This window comes from Terrapene carolina, unplaced genomic scaffold, assembly GCF_002925995.2.
Source record: "Terrapene carolina triunguis isolate 2854851 unplaced genomic scaffold, T_m_triunguis-2.0 Scaffold67, whole genome shotgun sequence".
In the NCBI taxonomy this organism is placed as follows: Eukaryota; Metazoa; Chordata; order Testudines; family Emydidae; genus Terrapene; species Terrapene triunguis.
Window position 1 is genome coordinate 21,961,204 of NW_020664418.1, and position 13,784 is coordinate 21,974,987.

Sequence of the window (13,784 nt, forward strand, 5' to 3'; positions counted from 1 at the left end):
CGTTCATAAGCCGACCCCCTTCTCTGGTGCTTCCCTTTTTTACTAAAAAAATTCGGCTTATGAACAAGTATATACGGTACTTCTTCACACAACACACAGTCAGTCTGTGGAAGTCTTTGCCAGGGGATGTTGTGAAGGCCAAAACTATAACAGGGTTCAGAAAAGAGCTAGATAAGTTCATTGAGTATAGGTCCATCAGTGGCTATTAGCCAGGATGGGCAGGGATGCGACACCATGCTCTGAGTGTCCCTAGCCTCTGTTTGCCAGAAACTGGGAGTGGACGATAGGGAATGGATCACTTGATGATTGCCTTGTTCTGTTCATTCCCTCTAAAGCATCTGGCATTGGCCACTGTCAGAAGACAGGATACTGGGCTAGATGGACCACTGGTCTGACCCAGTATGGTCGTTCTTATGTTCGTCCAGAGGACCCACTGATTTTTTTGCCCCCCTCTTCATTATTTACCACTTCCCCAATCTTTGTGTCATCTGCAAGATTTTGGTTTCTTCTGGGTCACTGATAAAAATGTTAGAAAGCAGAGGGCCAAGAACCAGTCACATACTCTCAGATCGTAAAATGTAATTGTAAATGGAGAATCATCACTGTCCGTCAGTTTTTAATCTATTTGATGTGTGCTGTATTGATACTGACTGAGCTTCAACATATTCAGATGTAATTTCTTTTAACTATATTTCTAGTATATGGTGTGGGTGGGTTAATTACACTATATCTTTATAATTGGTTATTTCATAGAAAATATATGCAAACTAAGGGCCTGATCCTGCATTATGATTCATGCAGGCAGATCTCTGTGCCTGCGTGGGGGCCTCTTTGACAGATGTTTCATAGGTATATATTACATGCCCTCCTAAGACTCTCATAAATGTAAGATGGTGATTGCTCTTGATGAGAACAATTTTTAAATAAAGAAATGTTTGATTTATTAGATATCTATCATTTAGCTTGCTGCCGTATCTCAAACACAATAAGACCCCAGTTTTGCCAAGACTTACGCATGTGCTTAAGCTAACACACTATGAATAGTCACACTGAAGCCAACGGTACTAATCACAGTGTGTTGGTTTAAGCTCCGAATGAGAATCTTTGCAGGACTGGGGTTGAAGTGACTTCAGTGGGGCTTCATGAGGATGCAGGGTTCACCCACACACATTACCATATAAGATCAGTGCCTAAGAAAGCAACTGGAATAAGGATGGTTTCTCTCTTTGGGCTCTACTACTTCAAAGTGTAATCTAAGTGCAGCTACTCATAGGAGGCAGTTACCTGCCTCAGCTTCAGTTTTGACTGTTTCACTCCATTTCTAGTTTCCTGGACTTCCGAGCAATATCTGAATTATTGCATTTCCTCAAGCTAAAGTAAAGTTGACTGATTTTTCGTAGTGTATCATAAGTCATAGCTATTAGAAGTGGTAAAGACTTATTTGGTCATTTAGACCCGTCTCCTTTTCAGTGCAGGATTATTTTCTATTGTATATTATCCAGTGCTTTGTCCACCTCAGTTATAAATTATTCAAGGAATGGTTCTTTCATCAATACCTTTGGAAGGCTATTCTATTGTAAGTGTGTCAACAAAATGAAGAGACAATATAGGACGAGGGACAGTGTTATAACAACGTTTTTCTTCTCATATTTTATGTTTTTTATATTTAAATGGACCCTATCAACTTGAAACTCACATTTTCCTGCAACAAAAATTCTCTCTTTTAGTTACAAATGGTACCTAAGATTGCTAGAACTGAAAAAAATTAGCAAGAACTACTTTTTACTATTTTTGTTTGTTTTCTTTGTGTATTTTATAGTGCTTTCTCCCCCTTGATGTGAAGATCCTTGTATACAGAGCAAGGGAGAAGAAAACTGTTTAATATAAAAAAATTAAAGATTTTTTTTAAATTTCAAAGCATATTATTTAAAGGATGATTTATCAGAAACTAGAGTTTTCTGAAAACAGTTTCAAAAACTGTGTGTGCCTTTCAAGTATATTACACTGTAAAGTTTGAAAATACTAGCTAAGTACATATCAGCACTTCAGCATAAGCCTCTGAAGTGTCAAGAATGAATTTAAATGAATTGTACCTGTAGGAGTAATTCGCCATGTGGGAGATGCCTTGAAAGATCATTCTTCCAAGTCCAGAGGACGAATCTGTGCCATAGGAATTGCACCATGGGGCATTGTGGAAAATAAGGAGGATCTGATTGGGAAAGATGTAAGTCTCTTCTGTAAGAAAACTGTCGTGTAGTGGGATATCAACTGTGTAACAAAATGTTTCATCTGTTTGCAGTTCTTGTGTATTTGTGTTTTTCCCTCTTTCCAGAGTATTTCTAGAGCTGAAATTAATGTACATTATTGTAACATTCTCCATCTGATTATGCTCAAAATGTTTTGCTGAGGAAAGAAGGAAAAAGGTAACAGTAGCTGGGCAGGTATGTGGCATCTGCTCCATGTACAAAGAGGAAAGGAAGGAGCTGAAGATGATAATTTACCTTTAGTCTCTCAATGGAGACATGAGAGAGGGTATATTTGTCATCAGTGTCCTAAGGGTTAATAGATGTTGATTGATTTTAGTCTTGAATTCCAGCATATTGCACGTGGCTCTGTGATCTCCAACAGCTACTGTTGATGACACAAAGGACAATTCATGCAAGCTATGAAGCTTGTTCTGTTTTCAGCACAGCTACAGGTATAATAGATGTGTCATAGGTAGACAATGCCTGTGTCCTTCTAGGAAGCTGATTACTCTTGAGAACACTTTTTCAATAAAGATATACTTATGATGTATTCATTTCACTTGCTGCAATATCAATACAAAATAAGTATAGTGTGTGTAGCTAAAAAGGTACTGCTTTAGTGCAAGTAGCAGGGGCCTGTTTTTTGTGTACTGGAAATTGCTGGGTTCTAACCCCAATGCCATATGCTGAAAGTTTTGTAGACATCCAGGGTGCCCATACATGGGCAACACATGGGATTCATTATAGATTGGCACTCAGCTGTTGAATATGAATTACTCGGGGCTCCAGGTTATGCAGAAGAAAATGTTGGCAAATTGGCTGAGGGAATTACCACAATACAATGGCTATGGAGAAGGTTTTTAGCATTTGTAAAGGAGCAAGTGAGAGATCCTTTAGTTACTGGCTGGACAGCTAAAGACAGGCTCTTCTTTATTTCAGATTATAAAGGCCTCTATTACTAGATTCTCTTCCTGGTGCTGCATGTCGTTACGTTGAAAATTGTGGCTGTGGGTTTGTTACCTGTGTATATAGTAGCAAGTAAAGTCTTTTTTTCATCTTTATGCACGTATCCCTTTGACAGGTGTCAAGAGTTTACCAAACAATGTCAAACCCTCTAAGTAAGCTCTGTGTGCTCAACAGTTCTCATACACACTTCATCTTAGCGGACAACGGCACACTTGGTAAATACGGAGCTGAAGTTAAGTTGCGACGTCAACTGGAAAAACACATCTCCCTTCAGAAAATTAACACACGTAAGTTCAGTGGGAGATTTTAGACAAACTGTGAACATTAATATCTTGAATGAAGTGGATTTTTTTTTAAATATTTTTGTTGGACTGAAATTTAGATTTTTTTGTGCCGGCTGTTGACCATAGACTGAAACTTGATCAGATCAGTGTAACTGGAACAAAAATATGTGCTGCCTGATTACTAATACAGAAGGCTTGAATCTAACAGGGTGGGAAACATAGAAGAGTAAGGATCAGAAAAGGAGAAAGGGAAGGTGAGGAATAATAGAGAGAAGGAAATTCAATGACACAAGACTTTAAGTGAAAGAGAGTCATGAAGGAAAAGAAAGATAAAGATATTTTGTGTACTTCAAGCCAATGTTCAGAGGCCTCACTGAATACACTCCAGGGAATAATGCTTCATCTAATTCCTTTTAACTAGTATTCTGTGAATCTCTGTGGTTCCTGTTTCCAAGAGGGTGCGCTAACATTTTTTATTTCTCTCTATTTGGTTTTGTATCCCTTGAGTTTCGCTTTGAATTTCACAATCAAAATTCTGCAAATCTTCTAATGAATGTAACCAGAGATTTGGATTTTTAATGAATCTCTAACCTAGGCAAATCTCACCTAGTTTAAGGGTTTCACACGTAAAGTTTCATGCAGATCTGCTGTTTACTTCTTCCCCATTATCCATTTCTAAATCATTTATCAGATGCATTTTGTGTGATTTCTCTCAAGACTTGATCAGTGATTTCTTTCTCCATTGAACCTTCTGTAACATCCTGATCTCGAAAAAATTTATAAAAAAGTAGATAGATAAATGAGAAAGATGGCTGGGCTGGTTTTCCTGTGGTTGCCCAGCAGTAATTATTTTTATTCTAAATAATGCATAGTTATTGAATAATGTTTCAAAACAGGAGGCCGATTTGGGAATCTGCAACTGAGACAAGGGCAAAATGAAAACTGCATTCATCGACATTTCAGCTTTAAAAATTTTCCGCTGCCTCTTCAGACATATCATTGAAGTTTGAGTCTCTTGAGCTTATTATCAGAGGACTGGAAATGGGCACACTTTTAAAATAACAATTAAAAACGTTAATTAGATCTCCTGAGTTTGAGAATTTGGCATTCACCAGGTATGGATTCCTAAACTCTGGCAGGAATAACTAGGCTTGGAAATACTCCATGTTATCTAATAAATATTAATAGTCATTGATTTTTCCCCCTCACTCAAAAATCAATGGGAGGAAAAACAGCATCATTAATAATTGACTGTACTTTTTAAATAGTCTATGATCTTACTTGGTGGGTGGGGTGGGGATATGAGGGAGGTGAGAGAGATAAGTTAATATGAAATAATATTATTTTTTAAAACCCTGCATGGATACAAAATTTGTATCTGCATCCGATCCATGGATATAAAGCAGATATCCACAGATTTGCAGGGTTCTAATTATTTTTTCTTTTTGACACCCCCTGATTTCATGAAGGTCTTATGAAATATTTGAAACCTTTGTAAAACCAGGGTTTTGTAAAAATAAACTTTTGGTTTTGATGTGAATTTCAGAGAACATGGAGATTTGGGGTCAGAAAATCTGGTTTTACATATGTAATATGATTTTTATTTTTGAACCTGTTAGGAATCTCAACTTCAGCCAGTGGGCCAATTTGTTCTCTCAGTTGCAACCAGATGCCCAGTGCTTTTACAGTGGTGTAACTGAAAAGAGAATTTGGCCCATTACTTTTCAAATCAACAATAATTAGTATATGTAAAGGGGGCTTTTTAATTTCAAGATTGAAAAAAGAAGGTGATTTTAAAAAAATCATTAAAAATAAAATCTTTCCTATAGTTGAAATAAATATTAACATTTTTAGTGCCTCAAGTAATGCTGATAATCCTAGGGAGCTTTCAGTGGCTATTATTTCTTAAATAAGAGGAAATCAATTCAAAATAGCAGTGGCATAGGGACTGATAGCAGCTACTAATTGGGGTTTTTAAATGGTCTTAAAAAAGCAGAAGAACATAATAGAGTGTCAGGTAAAGACTAAAGCACCTTTGTTTTATACACTTCTGGAGTTTGGTTTTCTTCCTTTCTTGTTTAATTGGTGTTTGGTCATTTCACCATCTATAAAACTAAAGTTGGGAATCTGACAAAATACAAGAGTTAACAACATGCTCTGTGGGAAGCCTCAGTCCAGTTACTAGTGGCCACATAATTTAGAAAATAAGTCACCCCAAGTGGCACTATTTGGCACCCTTGTTGGATGTCTAAGCAGAGATGTGAAAGGCTCAATGGGTAGTGATCAATGGCTCCATGTCTAGTGGGCAGCCGGTATCAGAGTGCCCCAAGGGTCAGTCTTGGGGCCAGTTTTGTTCACTATCTTCATTAATGATCTGGAGGATGGCGTGGACTGCACCCTCAGCAAGTTTGCAGATGACACTAAACTGGGAGGAGTGGTAGATACACTGGATGGTAGAGATAGGATACAGAACGACCTAGACAAATTAGAGGATTGGGCCAAAAGAAATCTGATGAGTTTCAACAAGGACAAGTGCAGAGTTCTGCACTTAGGATGGAAGAATCCCATGCACTGCTACAGACTAGGGACCGAATGGCTAGGCAGCAGTTCTACAGAAAAGGACCTAGGGGTTACAGTGGATGAGAAGCTGGATATGAGTCAACAGTGTGCCCTTGTTGCCAAGAAGGCTAACGGCATTTTGGGCTGTATAAGTAGGGGCATTGCCAGCAGATCGAGGGACACGATCATTCCCCTCTATTCGACATTGGTGAGGCCTCATCTAGAGTACTGTGTCCAGTTTTGGGCCCCACGCTACAAGAAGGATGTGGAAAAATTGGAAAGAGTCCAGTGGAGGGCAACAAAAATGATTAGGGGGCTGGAGCACATAACTTATGAGGAGAGGCAGGAGCGCTGCCAGCTTTTTTGCTGCCCTAGGTGGCAGAAGGTCCTGCCCCTGAAATGCCACCCCCGACAGAGGCGGTGGAAGGTCCCGCCCCCGAAATGCTGACGACGACCGGGGCGGCCGAAGATCCGGCCGCCGCGGTCGCCGCCCCCCAAATGTTAGCACCCTAGGCGACCGCCTAGGTCGCCTAATGGGTTGTGCCAGCCCTGAGGAGAGGCTGAGGGAACTGGGATTGTTTAGTATGCAGAAGAGAAGAATGAGGGGGGATTTGATTGCTGCTTTCAACTACCTGAAAGGGGGTTCCAAAGAGGATGGATCTAGACTGTTCTCAGTGGTACCAGATGACAGAACAAGGAGTAATGGTCTCAAGTTGCAGTGGGAGGTTTAGGTTGGATATTAGGAAAAACTTTTTCACTAGGAGGGTGGTAAAGTACTGGAATGGGTTACCTAGGGAGGTGGTGGAATCTCCTTCCTTAGAGGTTTTTAAGGTCAGGCTTGACAAAGCCCTGGCTGGGGTGATTTAGTTGGGGATTGGTTCTGCTTTGAGCAAGGGGTTGGACTAGATGACCTCTTGAGGTTTCTTCCAACCCTGATATTCTATGATTCTATGGCTCTATGATTTAATGGGCATAAAGGCTGAACCAATCTCTGGGATCCCTCCAGATCAGATATAGGATGCGTTGGTGGGACAGTGTGGGGAGACTTGACCACCCGCTGTCCATGCTGTGCCTGTTCTGCAGAGAGACGAATTAAATATGCAGGGTTGCTGTTGTGGCACCTTCCACAGTCTCTCAGTGAACTTTTTAAAAAAACAGACAACCTCTTTATGAAAAGTTGATCATTTTACAGAATTAAGAACTTGATCCAAATGCTCATGGGTAGTGAAATCAGACAGCTTGCACCTAATGCTTTTTGCCTTGCATTTTCCTGAGTTGTAAGTGATCATGTGACCAAGACTCCAGTGACCATGTGACCTGTGGGCTTCCCTTTGTCATCCTATGCCTGGAGTTCATAGTGAGGCAGGGACAGCAAAGGGATGCTCAGCTGTCGTCTCTTACATCGGACAGCCATTTCAACCTAATGATAAAGAGAGCAAATTAATGCTTCTATCTGAAGAGAAAGCATAGGTGGATGTCATATTGAGGATAACATGGTGTATAAGTACCAAACTAGTCAAAAGTAACAAGGAGACAATAGCCTGGAGCCATCAGAATATTAATTGGGGTAATAAGGTATTAGAGTTAGTCTACTTGATCTAGCTGCAGATGGATTCTAACAAGATTCCCATGCAATTGAGATTGCAAAACGGATCACTTAGCGCATGTGTGAATAAATAGACAGTAAGTAGCAGTACCGAAGAAAGTCGGCTGGGAGACATTTTGCTTTCTTTCTTTTGGGGCTGTGGAGAAACATAGGCGATATCTTTCACGCCATCACCCAATCATGTGCACCCTCCATTTCTTTTCCTGAAGCTTCCTCGCTGCTCTGGTTCACTGGGAAGCCATAATACAGAATTCACACATGTTCACAGCATTCCACCTCTTTGAAACAAACCCAGCACTGTTACTGGTGTTTAATGACACACCTGTTTCTTTTACAGGACTGGGACAAGGTGTGCCAGTGGTTGGGCTCATAGTTGAAGGGGGTCCCAATGTGATCTCTATCGTCCTGGAATGTCTGCGAGAAGAGCCCCCTCTCCCTGTTGTTATCTGTGATGGCAGTGGACGAGCATCTGACATTCTGTCTTTTGCACACAAATATTCTGAAGAAGGGGGGTAAGACTTTTGGGATCATTACAAAGGCTGTGGACAGCTCAGGGCATTGGTGGTATGATACTACCTAGTTTGCCTCTATGTTGCCAGTAGAGGTGGATGAAAATTTTGAAATTTTGACACAAGTTTTCATTCAAGTTACAAAATTGAATTTTAAAAACAAAAGGGATAAAACGTTCACGAAAATGTCCTGTTTTAATTCACCAACACATTTCTCAGTTTTCCCTCCTTCACCATCTTTCTAGTCTTCTCTAGTGTATTCAAATTTAATTGAAATAACTTATCAGAAATCAGTCTGTTTGATAGCTGACTGCTGCATGGCTGTCTATTGCAGTATGCATGACGCTATGTCCAATTTCCCTATCAGATGATGATGATGAGATAATTGCGTTCAGTCTATAGAAGTTGCTTGATGATGAGGAATCTTTGGAGTCCCTGCTTTCAGATTAGAGAGAGTAATTTTCTGATGAGCTCTTAATTCATCTACATTTTGTAGCTTCGGCAGTTTTGTTGCTCTGAATGCCTATTGGTAATATTTGCCATCTTCTTGAAATAAATGTTTTATGAAGAAACCAGTGAAGGTTGGAGGGTTCACATCTCACGTTACTTTCACAGACCAAATCAAATCATTTAAACATTGCCGAAACATTTTCAACTTTTTTTTATAGATTTTTCTTTAGACTTCATATTTTTAAATAGTCTGTATGAGCTTCCAGGCTCCCCTTGACAAGAACTCAGTTCATAGTCCACTTACAAATACAGTACCACCCAGTAGCATAACACAATACGCCCATCCCACTTTCCCCAAAATCCCATTCCTTCAGCTTTACAGAAAAGCATTTGCAGCATTTTAAGGTGAAATTAGTGGTCTTGTAAAATGTCCTCTTGAGATCTCTGGAGACTGAATTCCTTGGTTGATCCTCACATGGAGGTACAGAACATGTAGCAGCAGTGGCTATCACCTCTGTGGATGAAAAGATGGTTCAGGCTCCTTGCCATTCAGTTTTTGGCTCCAGTGTTAAGATTTTCAGACATCCATATGGGAACCAATTTTGATATGGATCTCATGAGAGTACTGCTAACTCTTTTCATTAGTCCCATAATCTTATATCATAAAATAGGAAGATCCTGGATAAATTATATGTTCTCAAAACAAAGAAACTGGACTGATGTAAAAATTCTTGTTGTTTTTTGTTTTAATGATGAAGTGTAATTTATATTATTTTTAGGTATTTTCTCTTTTTTTTTCCTATTAGGATAATAAGTGAATCCCTCAGGGACCAGCTTCTAGTTACCATTCAAAAAACCTTCAACTACAACCGGAACCAAGCCCATCAGCTGTTTGTCATTCTCATGGAGTGTATGAAAAAGAAGGAACTTGTAAGTGCCAGAACATTCATTCACAAATGCTTTAACCTTAGTACAACCCTACCCTTCCTTTCAAATGCCATTTACATATTATTACTATTTATCTTTCATTCACAGAGTGCCAGAAATGTACACAATGATTCACAAATATAGACTAAGGCAAGATCACTCCCATCCCAAACAAGTTCCAACTTAATGACCAGATTCCCATTTAGGTGAATGGGAACATTCCAATGGACTTCAGTGGGACAGATTTGGGCCCTAAAATAGACATGATGGGAGGATCAGGTGCAGAAGGTAGTGAAAAGATAATTGGAGGAAGGATTCCCGGAAGAAGTGATTTTAGTCTTTTGTCTTGCATTCTTTTACAATTGACTTGTCTTTTTTAAGTCCTGGGGAAAAAATTGTTTTAAATGTTCTTAAGCATCAGTGTCATTCCTGATCCATGCTTGCCATGACAGTATTATCCACATCATTGAGTCACACTCCTTCATGTCCCACCAGGGGAGAAACTCACTTGTAAGGAAAAGAAAATTGTCTAGGATTCATAAATGTATTCATCCATCATCAGTCAATAGTGCTTGTACTCATGGGGTTATAGTCTGTTGTTTTTAGCATGCAAAAGGTACCAATGAATGTTTCCACTTGGTTAATTGCAGCTGTGGAATTTTTTTCATATTTTCATCGTATGAATATATCCTCCCTTGTGACAAGGGGTAGATTTCCAGTTAATTCTTTTTGCTTGCAAATCTGAAGCAGACATGTTCAAACAACAATGACTTTTTAACAGCTTTGTTTTTAACAGCAGTTTCAACTGGCTAAGTCTAGCTTTTTCCATTTTCAGTGTTGTTTTTTCTTTTCTAAATACTGGTTATTTTTAGAGGTGGGAGTGGGACTGAAATACCAAACCCCTCTCTCCTAACTGCCTGCAGTAACCAGGTGTGCCACACTTTTAGTATGAAATTTAGGACAATTGCCTTATCTCTGCTATACCTGATTCTGTCCCTAATGAAGCGATGCCACATCTCCATGAAATAGACTGAGGGGAGGTAACTAGGCTGAGCACTAGATGGAAAGAAGTGCAGCTCTTCTCTTGCGGGAAGAGAACATCTCCTATCCCTTTATAATGAGAGACTCTGTATTTCTCTCCTCTATTTCTTCTTCCAAAATGCTTCCTGCTTCTTAAGACCTGGACTATGTCTACACTACGACATTAGATCGAATTAATAGAAGACGGTTTTATAGAAATCGGTTGTATACAGCCGATTGTGTGTGTCCCCACATAAAATGCTCTAAGTGCATAACGTCGGCGGACCACGTCCACAGTAATGAGGCTAGCGTCGACTTCCGGCGCATTGCACTATGGGTAGCTATCCCACAGTTCCCGCAGTCTCTGCCGCCCATTGGAATTATGGGTTGCGATCCCAATGCCCGGATGATGCAAAACAGTGCCGCGGGGGGTTCTGGGTACATGTCGTCAGGTCCCTCCCCCTACGTCACAGCAACGGCAGACAATAGATTCGCGCCTTTTTACCTGGGTTACCTGTGCAGACAACATACCACGGCAAGCATGGAGCCCGCTCAGCTCAGCTCACCGTCACCATATGTCATCTAGGTGCCGGCAGAGTTGGGACTGCATTGCTACACAGCAGCAGCAGCTAACTGCCTTTTGGCGGTAGACGGTGCAGCATGACTGGTAGCCTTCATCGGCGATCTGGGTGTGGGCAGCTGTGGGGCTGGCAGCCGTAGGGCTGCATTGCACCAGCCCCTTGCCTTTTGGTAGAAGATGGTATATTATGACTGGTATCCGTCATCGTCGTACTGCAGTGGCTGTCGATCATGGGCAGACAATGATGGTTATCAGTCGTAGTATGCTATTTTCTGCCAAGTGCCCAGTATTGTCTGCTAAGCACCCAGAAGAGGCCGAGGGCGATCTGGGTGCTGGCAGACATAGGGCTGGCAGACGTGGGGCTAGATTGCTACACAGCAGCAACCCCTTGCCTTTTGGGCAGTAGATAGTATATTACGACTGGTATCCATCGTTGTCATACTGCAGTGGGTATCAGATTGTGCAATAGACCTGAAGGCTAACTGCCAAGCGCCAGTATTTGCTGCCAAGCACCCAGAAAATGCCGAGGGCTATCAGTCATGCTGCACCGTCGTCTTAAGATGTAAAAAATAGATTTATTCTGTATTCATTTGCTTCCCCCCTCCCTCCTGCTAAACCCTGGCTTTTGAGTTCAATCTTTGGAGGGGGGGGGCCATTCTGTGTGACAGTTGTTTGTGTTTCTCCCTGATGCAAAGCCACCTTTCTTGATTTTAATTCTCTGTACCTGTACGCCATGTCGTCACTCGCCCCTCCCTCCCTCCCTTCTTCCCCTGGTCCGTCAGATACTACTTTCGCGCCTTTTTTCAGACCAGACGCCATAGCTAGCACTGGGATCATGGAGCCCGCTCAGATCACCGCGGCAATTATGAGCACTATGAACACCATGCGCATTGTCCTGGAGTATATGCAGAGCCAGGACATGCCAAAGCAAAACCGGAACCAGCCGAGGAGGTGGCGATTAGAGCGCGGCGACGAGAGTGAGGAGGAAATGGACATGGACATAGACCTCTCACAAGGCACAGGCCCCAGCAATGTGGAAATCATGGTGTTCCTGGGGCAGGTTGATGCCGTGGAACGCTGATTCTGGGCCCGGGAAACAAGCACAGACTGGTGGGACCGCATCGTGCTGCAGGTGTGGGACGATTCCCAGTGGCTGCGAAACTTTCGCATGCGTAAGGGCACTTTCATGGAACTTTGTGACTTGCTTTCCCCTGCCCTGAAGCGCCAGAATACCAGGATGAGAGCAGCCCTCACAGTTGAGAAGCGAGTGGCGATAGCCCTGTGGAAGCTTGCAACGCCAGACAGCTACTGGTCAGTCGGGAATCAATTTGGAGTGGGCAAATCTACTGTGGGGGCTGCTGTGATCCAAGTTGCCAGGGCAATGAGAGACCTGGTGATATCAAGGGTAGTGACTCTGGGAAACGTGCAGACCATAGTGGATGGCTTTGCTGCAATGGGATTCCCAAACTGTGGTGGGGCGATAGACGGAACCCATATCCCTATCTTGGCCCCGGAGCACCAACCCACCGAGTACATAAACCGCAAGGGGTACTTTTCAATGCTGCTGCAAGCCCTGGTGGATCACAAGGGACGTTTCACTGACATCAACGTGGGCTGGCCGGGAAGGGTACATGATGCTCGCGTCTTCAGGCACTCTGCTCTGTTTAGAAAGCTGGAGGAAGGGACTTTCTTCCCGGACCAGAAAATAACCGTTGGGGATGTTGAAATGCCTATCGTGATCCTTGGGGACCCAGCCTACCCCTTAATGCCATGGCTCATGAAGCCGTACACAGGCAGCCTGGACAGGAGTCAGGAACTGTTCAACTACAGGCTGAGCAAGTGCCGAATGGTGGTGGAATGTGCATTTGGGCATTTAAAAGCGCGCTGGCACAGCTTACTGACTCGCTCAGACCTTAGCGAAAAGAATATCCCCATTGTTATTGCTGCTTGCTGTGCGCTCCACAATCTCTGTGAGAGTAAGGGGGAGACATTTATGGCTGGGTGGGAGGTAGAGGCAAATCGCCTGGCCGCTGATTATGCGCAGCCAGACACCAGGGCGGTTAGAGGAGCACAGCATGGCGCGGTGCGCATCAGAGAAGCTTTGAAAACGAGTTTTGTGACTGGCCAGGCTACGGTTTGAAACTTCTGTTTGTTTCTCCTTGATGAAATCTCCGCCCCCCCCCCACCCGGTTAACTCTACTTCCCTGTAAACCAACAACCCCACCCTCCCCTACTACCTTCCCCCCTTCAAGCACCACTTGCAGAGGCAATAAAGTCATTGTTACTTCACATTCATGCATTCTTTATTACTTCATCACACAACTAGGGGGATAATTGCAAAGGTAGCCCGGGATGGGTGGGGGAGGAGGGAAGGAAAAGGACACACTGCAGTTTAAAACTTTAAAACTTTAACACTTATTGCTCGGGAAATCATCTGGGCTGGAGTGACTGTGTGGCCGGAGGCCCCCCCACCGTGTTCTTGGGCGTCTGGGTGAGGAGGCAATGGGACTTGGGGAGGAGGGCTGTTGGTTACACAGGGGCTGTAGCGGCGGTCTGTGTTCCTGCTGCCTTTCCTGCAGCTCAACCATACGCTGTAGCATTGGGGAGGAGGGCTGTTGGTTACACAGGGGCTGTAGC

At 42.6% G+C, this 13,784-nt stretch overlaps 1 protein-coding gene across 1 annotated transcript in view; it reads left to right on the forward strand.

The window, feature by feature from the left end:
- The window catches only part of TRPM1 (transient receptor potential cation channel subfamily M member 1), a 143,740-nt gene that overhangs the window by 66,489 nt on the left and 63,467 nt on the right, over nucleotides 1-13,784 (forward strand). Inside the window, exons 6-9 of the mRNA XM_026648451.1 lie at nucleotides 2,100-2,224; nucleotides 3,328-3,499; nucleotides 7,999-8,173; nucleotides 9,427-9,550. Coding sequence (XP_026504236.1) covers nucleotides 2,100-2,224; nucleotides 3,328-3,499; nucleotides 7,999-8,173; nucleotides 9,427-9,550 — 596 coding nt within the window. The remainder of the gene's footprint in view (nucleotides 1-2,099; nucleotides 2,225-3,327; nucleotides 3,500-7,998; nucleotides 8,174-9,426; nucleotides 9,551-13,784) is intronic.